Below are 13,132 nucleotides of genomic sequence, written 5' to 3'. Positions count from 1 at the left end.
AAAAAGACAAGACCAGAACAGGACATCACACTGTCACATTATAATCCAAACAGGATCAATTCAGACCAAGGAAAAGATCCTTAAAGCTGTCAAGGAGAAAAGATCAATCACTTATAAAGGGAAATCAATTGGAATCGCCTCAGAATTCTCAGCAGAGGCAATCAAAGCAAGATGAGCCTGGAATGATGTATGCCATATGCTAAAAACATACAACTATCAACCAAGAATACTGTACCCAGCTAAACTCTCATTCATAACTGAAGGTCAAATAAAAACCTTCCATAGCAAAGAAAAATTGAAACAATGTATCTCCACCAAACCAGCCCTACAAAAGAGTCTTAAGGAAGTCCTATACATAGAAAACCAACAAGACCACTGTAAAGGCCAAGAAACCACACCCAAACTGAGAATCCAAGAACCATAGGAAGAACTCAGTTGCCACAGCCCACAAGAAGGTGGATAAAATGGCAGAAACTCCCAAATACCCCTCAGTCCTATCTCTCAACATTAACGGAATTAACTCTCCAATTCAATGACATAGACTGTCTAGTTGGATTAAAAAACAAGCTCCTTCTATCTGCTGCCTTCAGCAGTCACATCTTGCCCATAAAACCAAACACATTTTCAATGTGAAAGGCTGGAACAAAATCTACCAAGCAAATGGCCCCCATAAACAGGCAGGAGTTGCAATCCTAATATCATATAAAATAGACTTCAAATTAAAATTAGTGAGAAGAGATAAAGAAGGTCTACATATTAATTAAGGAATCTCTCTTTCAGGAGGATATTACAATTCTAAATATCTATTTGTCAAACAACAGAGCACCCAACTTTATCCAAGAAACACTACTTTCCCTCAAATCTCACATAGATCCAAAGACATTAATTGTTGGGGATTTTAACACACCACTTTCCCCACTAGATAGATCAACTCAGCAAAAACTCAACAGAGAAACCATGGATCTAAACAACTGCATAGATCAACTAGATTTAACAGACTTCTACCGAACAGTTCACTCAACAGCATCAGAGTACACGTTTTTCTCAGTAGCACATGGAACATTTTCCAAAATAGACCACATTTTAGGCCAAAAAGGAAACTTATCCAAATTCAGAAACATTGAAGTTATACCTTGCATTCTCTCAGACCACAAGGAAATAAAATTAAAACTCAATACCAAAAGCCACCAAAGAAAGTCATGTAACACATGGAGGCTAAACAACATACTGCTGAATCACAAGTGAGTCATGGAAGAGATTAGAAAGGAAATCCAAATATTCATGATATTCAACAAAAATGCACACACAAATTACCAGCTCCTCTGGGACACAGCAAAGGCAGTACTCAGGGGCAAGTTGATAGCTCTGAGTTCCTACATTAACAAATTGGAGAGATCTGAAACCAACAATTTAATGAGACATCTGAGCTTCCTTGAAAAAGAGCAGCAAGATAAACCCTAATCCAGTAGACAGAAAGAAATAATTAAAATTAAATCAGAATTAAACAAATTAGTATCCACAAAAAACAATAGAAAGAATCAACAAAACAAAGAGTTGGTTCTTCGAAAAAATTAACAAAATTGACAAACACTTAGCAAATCTTATCAGAAAAAAAGGCAACACACCCAAATAAATAAACTCAGAGATGAGAATGGAAACATCAACACAGAATCAACCAAGATTCAGAACATTATAAGGGAATACTTCTCAAAACTTTATGCTAATAAGTTTGAGAACTTGGCAGAAATGGACCTCTTCCTAGCAAATATTGACATGCCGAAACTAAACCAAGATGAGTTAAACCATCATAACAGGCCCATATCAAGCACTGAAATAGAAACAGCAATAAAATACCTCCCAACTAAGAAAAGCCCAGGACAAGATGGTTTTACAGCGGAATTCTACAAGGCCTTCAAAGCAGAGCTCACACCAATACTCCTCCAAGTCTTCAATGAAATTGAAAGAGAAAGTTCACTGCTGAATTCGTTCTATGAAACCATCATAACCCTCATCCCCAAACCAGGCAGCGACTCGTCAAAGAAAGAGAACTAGAGACCCATTTCTTTGATGAATACTGATGCAAAACTTCTCAACAAAATTTTGGCCAATTGACCTCAACAATTCATCCAAAAAAATCATACACCAGGACCAAACAGGATTTATTTCAGGGATGCAAAGCTGGTTTAATATACACAAATCAATTAATAAAATTTATCACATCAACAAGAGCAAGGATAAGAACCACATGGTTATCTCAATAGATGCAGAAAAGGCATTTGATAAAATCCAACACCCCTTTATGATGAAGGTTCTGGAAAAAGGTCAGATAAGTTGATGTTAGGTGAAATGAACCCGACATAAGTACTCAAATGTGTTTTCTTTCATGCAATTGTTTCTAACATATTTATAAGATGGTTTCTTTGTTGCTTTGTATGTCCATCCCCCACTGTATAACCCCTTCTTAAACAAACTGTTTAAATAGGGATACAGGTGGACCCATTGCAACAATGAGATGTACAAGTGGTTATGTGGAAAAACGAGCTTTACAACTTTGGCGGAGCGGGGGGGGGGGCAGGGAGATGCCAAGGGATGGGAAGGGGAACAAAGGAGGAGGCAACAAGGCTTGATAAGACATGTACACATTACCTTGCTCATGCAATTGTAACCCCTCTGTATGGTATTTTCACAATTGAAAAAAGAAGCAAGCATGGTGGAGTGTGATGGATATTTCATTGACTCACTAACCAATTTTGGTAACAGTGACATTTTAAATTATGAGTCTTCTCATCCAATATAGGCTTCTTATTTATTCTTATATCTTTCCCTCCTGACGGGATTTTCTGAATCCAGGACCACAATTCTCACTGCAGACAGACTTTGGGGTCTAAAAAAGGCAGAGTAGTGTTGATGAGACACAGGTTAGTTATACTTAATACACTCAAATTCGAGTATTGTAAGCAGTTGTATCTTTCAGAATCAAAATTTCTGTATAAATGCATGTATAATAATATATATTCGTCTGCATGATATTATTTTAGGTATTATAACATACTGAAATGCAAGTGTTTTAAATCATTGCTATGCCCTTCTTAATGGAAAAAGTAGGAACAGTTAAGTAACCACTCTCTGAAGATGGATAATCATCTAAAATAACAAACAACTGGACAATTGATTATTAATTGAAACATTGAACAATGAATAAAATTAAACATTCTTCATTATAAATTGACTTTCAAAGTTATTGTGTTACAGTGATACAGAGCTTTACAACATAGATGATATTTATATTTGGGAAACATAAAAAATATTAAGAAACAATTGACAAGTAAATGTGCTCCATATGAACTCATTAATCAATTACTTCATAAAAAATGTTCTAAATGGCGAGTGCCTATGGCTTATTCCTCTAATCCTTGCTAATCAGGAGGTAGAAATATGAGGATCATGGCTTTTAAAGCCAGAGGGAATGAGAAATTCTGTAAGATTCTTAACTCCAGTAAACCACAAGTGGCTCAAATGGTAGAGTGATAGCCTTGAGCTGCAGAGCAAAGGGACAGCGCCCAGGCCCAGACTTCCAACCCCACGTCCGAAAAAAAAATGTTCTAAATAGGAAGTTGATTGTTTACTTTACTGCATTATTAATGAAGACAAGAGGAAGAAATTCTAGCAAGACATTTGTTAATTTATTCCTATTTCAGATCACTATTGTTTGATTCCACGAACCTCTGTAAATAACATGGGCTATTCTATCATATCTTTGGATAGAGATAATTGATGACCATGTGGTGCATATGGAGAAAAGTTTCCCACTTTCATCACTTGCCTAAGACCTTCTGGAAAAATTGCAAAGGTTCACAATGTCATACTCTGCCACCAATTTCTTGTCTCATCCAAAATCACTTGGTCACCAGCAGGATTTGTTGTAATGCTTTTCTTCATTAAGGGGTGGAGCTAGAAGATACACATCCACCAGGGTTAAGTTAGTCGAAAGTTCACACAGAAAACTGGAAGAAAGAGTATGTGTGTCATTGATTTTCATTTCTGTTTTAAAATCCATCTATAAAAGAATAATGTAGCAGATCTGAAAGTCTATGGAGAACTAATATAAAATAATGCTTACAAGTCCTAAAATTCAAGTAACTAAGATAATACCTCAAGATTAAAAATCTACTAGGTTCACTGAAATAAGCACAAATCTTACACATTCCACTGCCTGGCTACACAGAGAGAGAGAATTCTTTTATGAGTAATTCCACTCTGTAATTCAGTTGAATTGTTATATAAAAAGTACCTGATTAAATTATTTCACTTATGAAATATGAACAATTTGCACAAAATATTGAGGTGAACAAATTTGTCTTTATTGCTGGCCTGTTCAAATAGAAAATCACTAAGTGCAAAATTAAAAGCTTGAGTACTGAGGTGTTACAGAATACTGGAATGAAAAGAATAAATACAGAATTAATTAAAAATTTATTCTTGCCACTGTTTTTTTCAAGTAAAATTCTACATGATTTAAAAACTATTTCAAAAACAAAATGGGTGATGGTGGCTGACAATTGCAATTCAAACTACCTAGGAGGCAAAGATCAGAGGATCACAGTTTGAAGCCAGCCTGGACATAAACAACCATGAGACATAGCCAATTGCCTACTGGAAAAAAATCAAGAAGTAGATTTTTTTTTAAAAAAAATGGTTTCAACTCCTGTTTACTGTGGGTGTTCGTCTTTTTGTTGTTGTCTGTCTGTTGGGAGAATTTAACCGATGGAAATTGAACTCTTTTTGGTTGGCGAGAGCTGTAGTGTTTCCCTACTGTCCCATAGCCATCTTGCTCCCCCCTCTCTTTTTGGTTTTAATATTTTGCTTTTTGTGTCACTTAATTGCTGTTCTGTTCAATCCCAGATATATACTCATCTTCAATTATTAGACCTTATCTTTCATTGTGTGCATACTTAATTCAGATATTGATTACTCATTTCAGAAACTCTCAGCGTTAACTCCTTTAATTGTAGTATTATTTCTTTATACTTATAGAATTGTTTTCTTGTCAGTCATGGGGCTTTAACTCTGGGCCTGGGCACTGTCACGCAGTTCTTCAGTTCAAGGGGAATGCTCTACTGCTTGAGCCAAAGTGCCTCTTCCGGTTTTCTGATGGTTTATTGGAGATAAGTGTCTCATGGACATTCCTGCCCAGGCTCACTCTGAAACATGATCCTCAGATCTCAACCTTCTGATTAATTAGGATTATGGGTGTGAGCCATGGTGCACAGCTTTCCTATAAATTTTGTGTTTCATGTCTAGATTTTTTATTTCTCATTTTTCCTTTTATCTTTATCTCTCTTCTCCTTTCCTTATCTTTTACCTCTCCCTGAATTTAGGTCTTAGTTATCTTCCCTCTCTACTTTTCCATCCCCACATTCCTCTAATCTTATTTCCTCCTCATAATTCTCCCTGAGCCTATTAATTTTTGTTCTGCTGATTCCTTCTTTGATTTTCTTAGTCCAATGATCCATAGTATTTTGCTGTTGAACTTGATTGTATCTGTTGAACGAGATTGCATCTGTACTCATTTTGACTGTGTCAAACAATCTGTGCAACTACAGGACTCTGGTTGATATTGCCTCAAAATAGTGTTCTAGCTTGGAATTGGTTTGGCTATCATACACAAATGGGCAGAACAAGCAGAAACACAAGAAAAATGGCAAGTCCAGGAATCTCAACTTCCACTCATGGTAATCAGGTAACAGAGCAGTTAATGAATAATCTGGGGAGAGTCCCTAAATGCTCTACAAACACTACTGCTAAACATGCTGAATTAAAAGATTGAGAGCCTGCAAAGGTCCTTGTGTGAGCATGATAGGGAAACATGTGAGCATGATGAGGTTAATCAAAGATTAACACAGGTACTTCGCAAGTGTGATGAGAGTAACCAAAGATTAATAAAGAAATTTTGTGAGCTAATCAAAAATTAATACAGGAATAGCCCTAGTGGGGTGAGAATTAAAAAAAAAAAGATTAATGGAGGCATTCATGGAATCCACAAACAGAAAGCTGGAAGAATCCATGGAGGCCACAAAGGGAATGCTGAATGAAGCCCAACTGAAGGAAAGGGAGTCCAATGAAACTATAATCAATCAACTAAGGGATTTGAGAATGAACACTGAAAGCCAAATCAAAGAGGTAAAGAAGTGCTTACAAGTTCTAAAACAGAGCTCCAACAAAGAATTTGAAGTCATAAATCTGAGCAATTAGAAAGGAAAGGAAATAAAACCAAAGTAGAAAGTCTTGACAGTAGGTTAGACCATGCAGAAGATCAAATCTCTGGGATTTAAGGCAGCCTAGACCTTATAGAGGAAGAACAGACAAGTATTCAAGACAAATCCAAGAAATATGATAGATTCAATATTTAGAAGAAACCATCAGAAGACCTAATTTAAGGTTAATGGGTGTAGAGGAGGGCCTAGAGACAGATGTTAAAGGTCTAAGAAATTCAGTTAACAGGATCCTAGTAGGGAACTTGGAAAAAATTATATTAAGTGAAGTAAGCCAGGCCCAAAGAAACATAGGTCCCATGGTTTCCCTTATTTGCAATAACTAGTACATGTGTTGGACAAACAGAAAAGGCCCAAAGCCATGTACATATGACCATATACGATGATGTTAAGCAAAATGAATCCCAAGATAGGGATAGAAATACCTTTTTTCTTTCTTGTTATTCCTTCTAACATATTTATAATGCACCATGTGATTTTTGTTGCTTTGTATGTTCCTCCCCCACGGTAGAACCCCTGGTTTCACTGTATACACGTCTTTAATTCAGGGAGGGGAAGGGAAAAAAAACAAAATTCTTAAATAAGGATACAGGTTGATCCATTGTTAACAATGAGATGTACAAACCACTCTTTTAAAAATGAACTTTATAAATTGTGGGAGGGAGGGGGGATGCAGGCATTGGGGAGGGAGGAGTTGGGAAGGTGCAGAATGAAGTGATGGTAGGGGAAACAAAAGAGAGGCAACGATACTCAATAGGAAATGTGCTCATTAATTTGCTCCTATAACTGTAACCCCTCTGTGCAGCATTTTTACAATAAAAATTGTACAAAAGAAAACCTGAAAAAGAAAATGAAATCAGAACTAAGGAAAAACCTCCCATGCTTCTGGATTGGCAGTATTAAGATTATGAAAATGGCAGTACTGCCAAAGGCTACCTACAAATCAACACAATACCTATGATTTTCCCAAACTCATTCTTCAATGAAATAGAGGAAGCAACTCAAAAATTCATATGGAACAAGAAAAGATCCCGAGTAGCAAAAACAATCCTTAACAGAAAGAATAGTGCTGGAAATATATGAATAGCAAATGGAAGAAAGACAGCCTCTTCAATAAATGGTGTTGGCAAAATTGGTTAAACATCTGTAGAAAACTAAAGCTAGATGGTAGATATCCCCCTACACCAGAATCAACTCCAAATGGATCAAAGACCTCAAAGACAAAGCAGATATACTGAAAACATTACAGGAAGAAATAACAGAAACCTTAGGTCTCCTTGGTACAGGGCAGAATTTCCTTAATTAAGACCCAGAAACACAACAATAAAAAAAAAGCCTGGACAAATGGGATTGCATGAAGCTGCAGAGCTTCTGCATGGCAAAGGACATAGCTAGCAAGATCAATAGAAAGCCCAGGGATTCGGAGAAAATCTTCAGGAGTCATACAATGGGCAAGGGTCTCATAGCTAAAATATGTCGGAACTCAAAAAATTAAATTTCCCAACAACAAATCCTCAAAGAAACAACTGCATGATTAATAAGTGGGCTAAAGACTTAAGGAGACACTTCTCTGAAGAGGAACTAAGAATGGCCAATAGACACATGAAGAAGTGCTCAACTTCTCTAGTACTAAAAGAAATGCAAAGAAATTAGAATATATATAAACAACAAATCTAATAACAACAGATGTTGGAGGGGATGTGGGCAAAAGGGCACCCCCTCATTTTTAGTTTCAATCAATTTGGAAATCAGTATGGAGGTTCCTCAAAAGACTAAACATAGACCTCCCCTATGACCCAGCAATCTCACTTTTGGGCATTTACCCAAATGATCACAAACAAGGCCATACTAAAGCTAACAGCACAACTATGTTTATCATAGCATTATTCACCATAGATAAGATATGAAACCAAACCTGATGCCCCTCAGTAGCTAAATTTATCAAGAAAATGTTTTATATATATATATATATATATATCCACAATTGAGTTCTATGCTTCCATTAGAAAGAATGACATTGCTCCATTTGTTAGGAAATGGAAAGACTTAGAAAATTTTCTATTAAATGAAGTAAGCCAGGCTCAAAGAAACATAGGTCCTATGGTTTCCCTTATTTGCATTATTATAAGTCAAAAACTATGTACATATGACCATATAAGTTGATGTTAAGCAAAATCAACCTCAAGATAGGGACACAAGAGGTTTTATCTTTCCCATTGTTGTTTCCAATATATTTACAATGTACCATGTGATTTTTTTGTTTCTTTTGTATGTTCTTCCCCCATGGTAAAACACCTGTTTTTACTGTATTTGATGTCAGTGCCTACATCTTGTAATTTGGTGATGGGAAGGGAAATAACAAAATACTGAAATAAGAATATAGGCTATCCTATTGAAACAGTGGGATGTACAAGACACTATGTTGAAAATGAACTTTAGAACTTGGTGGGAGGGAGGGAAGAGATAGGAAGGTGGGGAGGGAAGGGAGAGTAGAGGAAAAACAAAGGAAGAGGTAACAATGTTGGACAGGAAATGTATCCATAACCTTACTCATGTAACTGTAAACTCTCTTTACAGTATCTTTACAATAAAAAAAACATATACTAAAAAGATAACAAAACAATTAAAAAAGAGTAGATAGGAAAGAAATAAGTACAGAGTCACATGGAATACATTCAGAGAAAATCAAATAATGACAGTACTTTAATGGTGACACTCACAGAGTCAACTTGCAATAATCATCATAAAAGTAAGAAAATGAGTAAATCCCTGTTACTTTTTAAGATATTTTTTCAAATACAACAAAATTTTAGTGAGAAAACAAGTATAGACATGCAATAGAGGCTCTGTGATTTTTAGAAAGACATACAATTAATATTAAAATGCATTATTTCTCTCAGCATGTGTTTTGCCCCGTATACCATGCAGAGAATTTCTATCTGGCCTCAACAACATGATGTAGCACTTAGGGACAAAGATGCAGCCTAACAGGCCAGCACTGGAAGCTAAGATGGAGAAAACCTCCACGGCCACCATGGTTTTCCCCTTGGTGCTGTGGTAGACAGGCAGGAAGGTGACCCACACACTACAGAACACCAACATACTGAAGGTCAGGAACTTGGCCTCATTGAAGGTGTCAGGCAGGTTTCTGGCCAAGAAAGCCACAGTGAAGCTTGCCAGGGCCAGGGAGCCCAGGTATCCCAGGACACAATAGAAGGCAGTGGCTGAGCCTTTGTTGCACAGGATGATAATGTGGCCATGTTCTGAGTGTGCATCGGTATCAACAAATGGAGGAGAAGTGCCCAACCAGATTCCAGACAGAATGAGCTGGATCAGCGTGCAGATGGGAATGATGAAGTTAGGCATTCCTGACACCAGCAACCACCGCATCCTTCTCCCTGAAGAAGTGACAGAGAAGGCCAGAACCACAGTAACGGTTTTGGCCAAGACAGTGGAAACAGCCACAGTGAACACAACTCCAAATGTGGTCTGCTGGAGGACACACGTGGCTGTGTTGGGATGTCCAATGAAGAGCAAGGAGCAAAGAAAGCAGCAGTTGAGGGAGATGAGCAAGATGTAGCTGAGAGCCCTGTTGTTGGCCTTGACAATGGGAGTGTTGTTGTGCTTTGTAAAAATCCCAATAACAGCAGTGGTAAGAGCAGAGAGGCAGAGAGCTAAGCAGACTAGAGTCATCCCCAGAGGGTCCCTAGAGTCCAGGAAGCTCTCAGATTTCAGCAGGCAGAGGTTTTTCTCTGTGTTGGCATACTGATGATCTGGGCACCTCACACACTGTTCCAAATCTGGCAAGGAGTGGGAGTTACCATCAGTATGTCAGTAGTTACCTTGCTTCTCTGCCCTTGCCCCAAGAAGTTAATTTGTTGAGCTTAATCCATTGTTCTGTGTTGTTACTTTCTAAACTAAAGTACAAATTCTAAGAAGCATACAATTCAATGTGAGCCCTCATCATGTTTTCCTCATAAGTTTTCCTACATTTCAGCATTTTCTTGAAAGCATTTCCCATTATCCAAATATGGAAATAAAAATCTCCTCTACCTAATTAACATACCATATGTAATAATCTGTGCTATTCCTTCAGAAACCAGATAATTCATGAGAAATGTACACATTATGGTTTGGACCTGAATATGTAAATTCCAGACAATTAGATATAATCAATAATCCTCATAATCTTCCCTAGATTTCCCCACCTCAATTACACATTGAACTTTTCAAAGCAAACATGGTGGAGTTTGATGGATATTTTCCTGACTCAGTACCCTAATTGTGAGTCTTCTCATCTAATATAGGCTTCATATTTACTCTTATTTCTGTCCTCTCCGAATTTTATACCTTATGTTCTACTGTATCTAAAGTCCATATCAACAATAATTTTCTCTCATTATTTTATAATTTAACAGGTACTAAACCACATTTCTAAGAAATACACTTATGACTTATGATTTCTAAGTAGAATTAAATCATTTCTGACCCTTACACTCTTCATTCTCTAAAAATTGAAATATATATTCAAATATGTCCAGAATATTCTAATAACAATAAAAATTATAATCACATACCTTTCTTAGAAATTAATGTGTTCTTTCAGTATGCTTCACCCAAAACGCTGCATTTAACTGGACTTTAGCGTAGAATTTAGTTCAAGTGGTCCTCTTTTCTTTATTAGTTTTATTTTTAGTTTTATTTTTTTATTGTGATAATACCGTACAGAGGAGTTACAATTACATGGGCAAGATAACGAGTCCATTTCTTATCAAGCATTGTTGCCTCCTCTTTGTTTCCCCTTCCCCTCCTCCCCCACCCGGTCCCCACCACACACTCCCAGCACCGCCCCCCCCACACCAACTTTATAAAGTTCATTTTTTGACATAACAACTTGTACAGCTCATTGTTGCAGTGGGTCCACTTGTATCACTAGTTAAACAACTTGTTTTTTCCCTTCCCCTCCACAAATTATACCAACATCAAATACAGTAAAAGCATGGGTTAAAAAATATGGAACACTTGGGCTGGGAAGGTGGCTCAGTGGTAGAGCGCTTGCTTTGCATGCCTGAGGCCCTGGGTTCGATTCCCCAGCACCACATAAGCAAAAAGAAAAAAGCTGGAAGTGGCGCTGTGGCTCAAATGGTAGAGTGCTAGCCTTGAGCTGAAGAGCTGAGGGACAGCGCCCAGGCCCAGAGTACAGGCCACACAACTGAACCCCACCAAAAAAAATGTGGAATCCTTTATGAATTTGCATGTCATCCTTGTGCAGGGGCCATGCTTATCCTCTCTGCATCATTCCAATTTTAGTATATGTGCTGCCAAAGCGAGCACTCAAATGGTCCTTTTGAGTTTAAATTTTGCTACATAATAATACATTTTGCCATATTACAGATAATGATTTAACATGTTTTGTGGTGGAAAGGATATCATGTACATGGATACTGGTCCACAAAACTTATCTAAATCTTTTATCACTCTGCAGGTGTTGTGACTTTTCTGGCAGGATTTTATCTTTTATAACATGCAAATTCCTACCTAATAATAGGAAGAATTTTGTCTCTATATGCTATTTATTGTGGATTGTTCCTATTGTCTACTATTGATTGAGAAACACTATGGAGATATGGAGAATGTCTCCAATACTTACACTCTTACCTGTACCATTAGAAATCTCATTCTCAGGGCAAGGGATACAATCAAAGCAACAGACAGACTTTCCCTCCTGAGGGGATTTTCTGAATCCAGGACCACAACTCTCACTGCAGACAGACTGCGGACTCTAAAAAAGGAGATTAGTGTTGATGACAAACAGGTTACTTATTCTTAATATCCTCAAATTCTAGTAGGATAGATATTTGATTACTCAGAATCAAAATTTCTGTAAAGATGCATGTATAAATATGTATATATTTAAACAATTGGATGATATTATTTCAGGTATTATATTATAGTGAAAGAAAAGTGTTTTAACTTCTTCCTATGCCCTTCTTAATGGAAAAAGAAGGAACTTTCAAGTAGCCATTTTTCTTTTTTTTTTATTTTGTTTTTTGGTCGGTCAGGGGGCCTGAAAAATGGGCCTGGGCACTGTCCCTCTGCTCTTCAGCTCAAGGCTAGCACTCTTAAGACACAACACCATTTCCACCTTTTTCTGCTTATGTGGTGTTGAGGAATTGAACCCAGTGTCTCATGCATGCAAGGAACGCACTCTACCACTGAGCCACCTTCCCAGCCCACCATTCTTTTTAAGATGGGAAATCATCTAAAATAAGAAACAACTGGTCAATTGCCTGTTAATTGAAACATAAAACAATAAATAAAATTAAAATTCTACATTATAAATTAACTTTCAAAGTTACTGTGTTACAGTGATATGGAGCTTTGTAATATGATATTTATATTTGGAATATATAAGAGAAAAATATTAAGAAATAACTTGGCAAATAAATATAGTCCATATCGACCCATTAATCAATTACTTCATAAAAACATTTCTATATGGATAGTTGGTAATTGACATTATTGCATTATTGATGAAGACAAGAGGAATAAGTTCTAGCAAGATATTTTGTTCATTTATTTCTACTTTAGATCATCATTTTTTGATTCAACACACCTCCGTAAATGAGATGGGCCATTCTATGTTATCATTGGATAGAGATAATTGATGCCCATGTGGTGCATATGGAGAAAAATTTCCCACTTTCATCACTTGCCTAAGACCTTCTGGAAAATTGCAAAGGTTCACAATGTCATACTCTGCCACCATTTTCTTTGTCTCATCCAAAATCACTTGGTCACCAGCAGGATTGTTGAAATGGATGTTCTTCAGAAAGGGGTGGAGCTAGAAGATATACATC

At 36.9% G+C, this 13,132-nt stretch overlaps 1 protein-coding gene across 1 annotated transcript in view; it reads right to left on the bottom strand.

Moving 5' to 3' along the window:
• Positions 1–9,149: 9,149 nt before the first annotated feature.
• LOC105990774 (vomeronasal type-2 receptor 116-like) overlaps positions 9,150–13,132 on the bottom strand; it is a 12,179-nt gene continuing 8,196 nt past the window's right edge. The window contains exons 4-6 of the mRNA XM_013023254.1: positions 12,889–13,116; positions 11,931–12,054; positions 9,150–10,072 (exon numbers count right to left, since the gene is read on the bottom strand). Of these exons, the coding sequence (XP_012878708.1) occupies positions 9,150–10,072; positions 11,931–12,054; positions 12,889–13,116 (1,275 nt within the window). The remainder of the gene's footprint in view (positions 10,073–11,930; positions 12,055–12,888; positions 13,117–13,132) is intronic.

This window comes from Dipodomys ordii, unplaced genomic scaffold (genome assembly GCF_000151885.1).
Source record: "Dipodomys ordii isolate 6190 unplaced genomic scaffold, Dord_2.0 Scaffold67, whole genome shotgun sequence".
NCBI classification, from domain to species: Eukaryota; Metazoa; Chordata; class Mammalia; order Rodentia; family Heteromyidae; genus Dipodomys; species Dipodomys ordii.
This window is presented reverse-complemented; position numbering and strand designations above follow the sequence as displayed.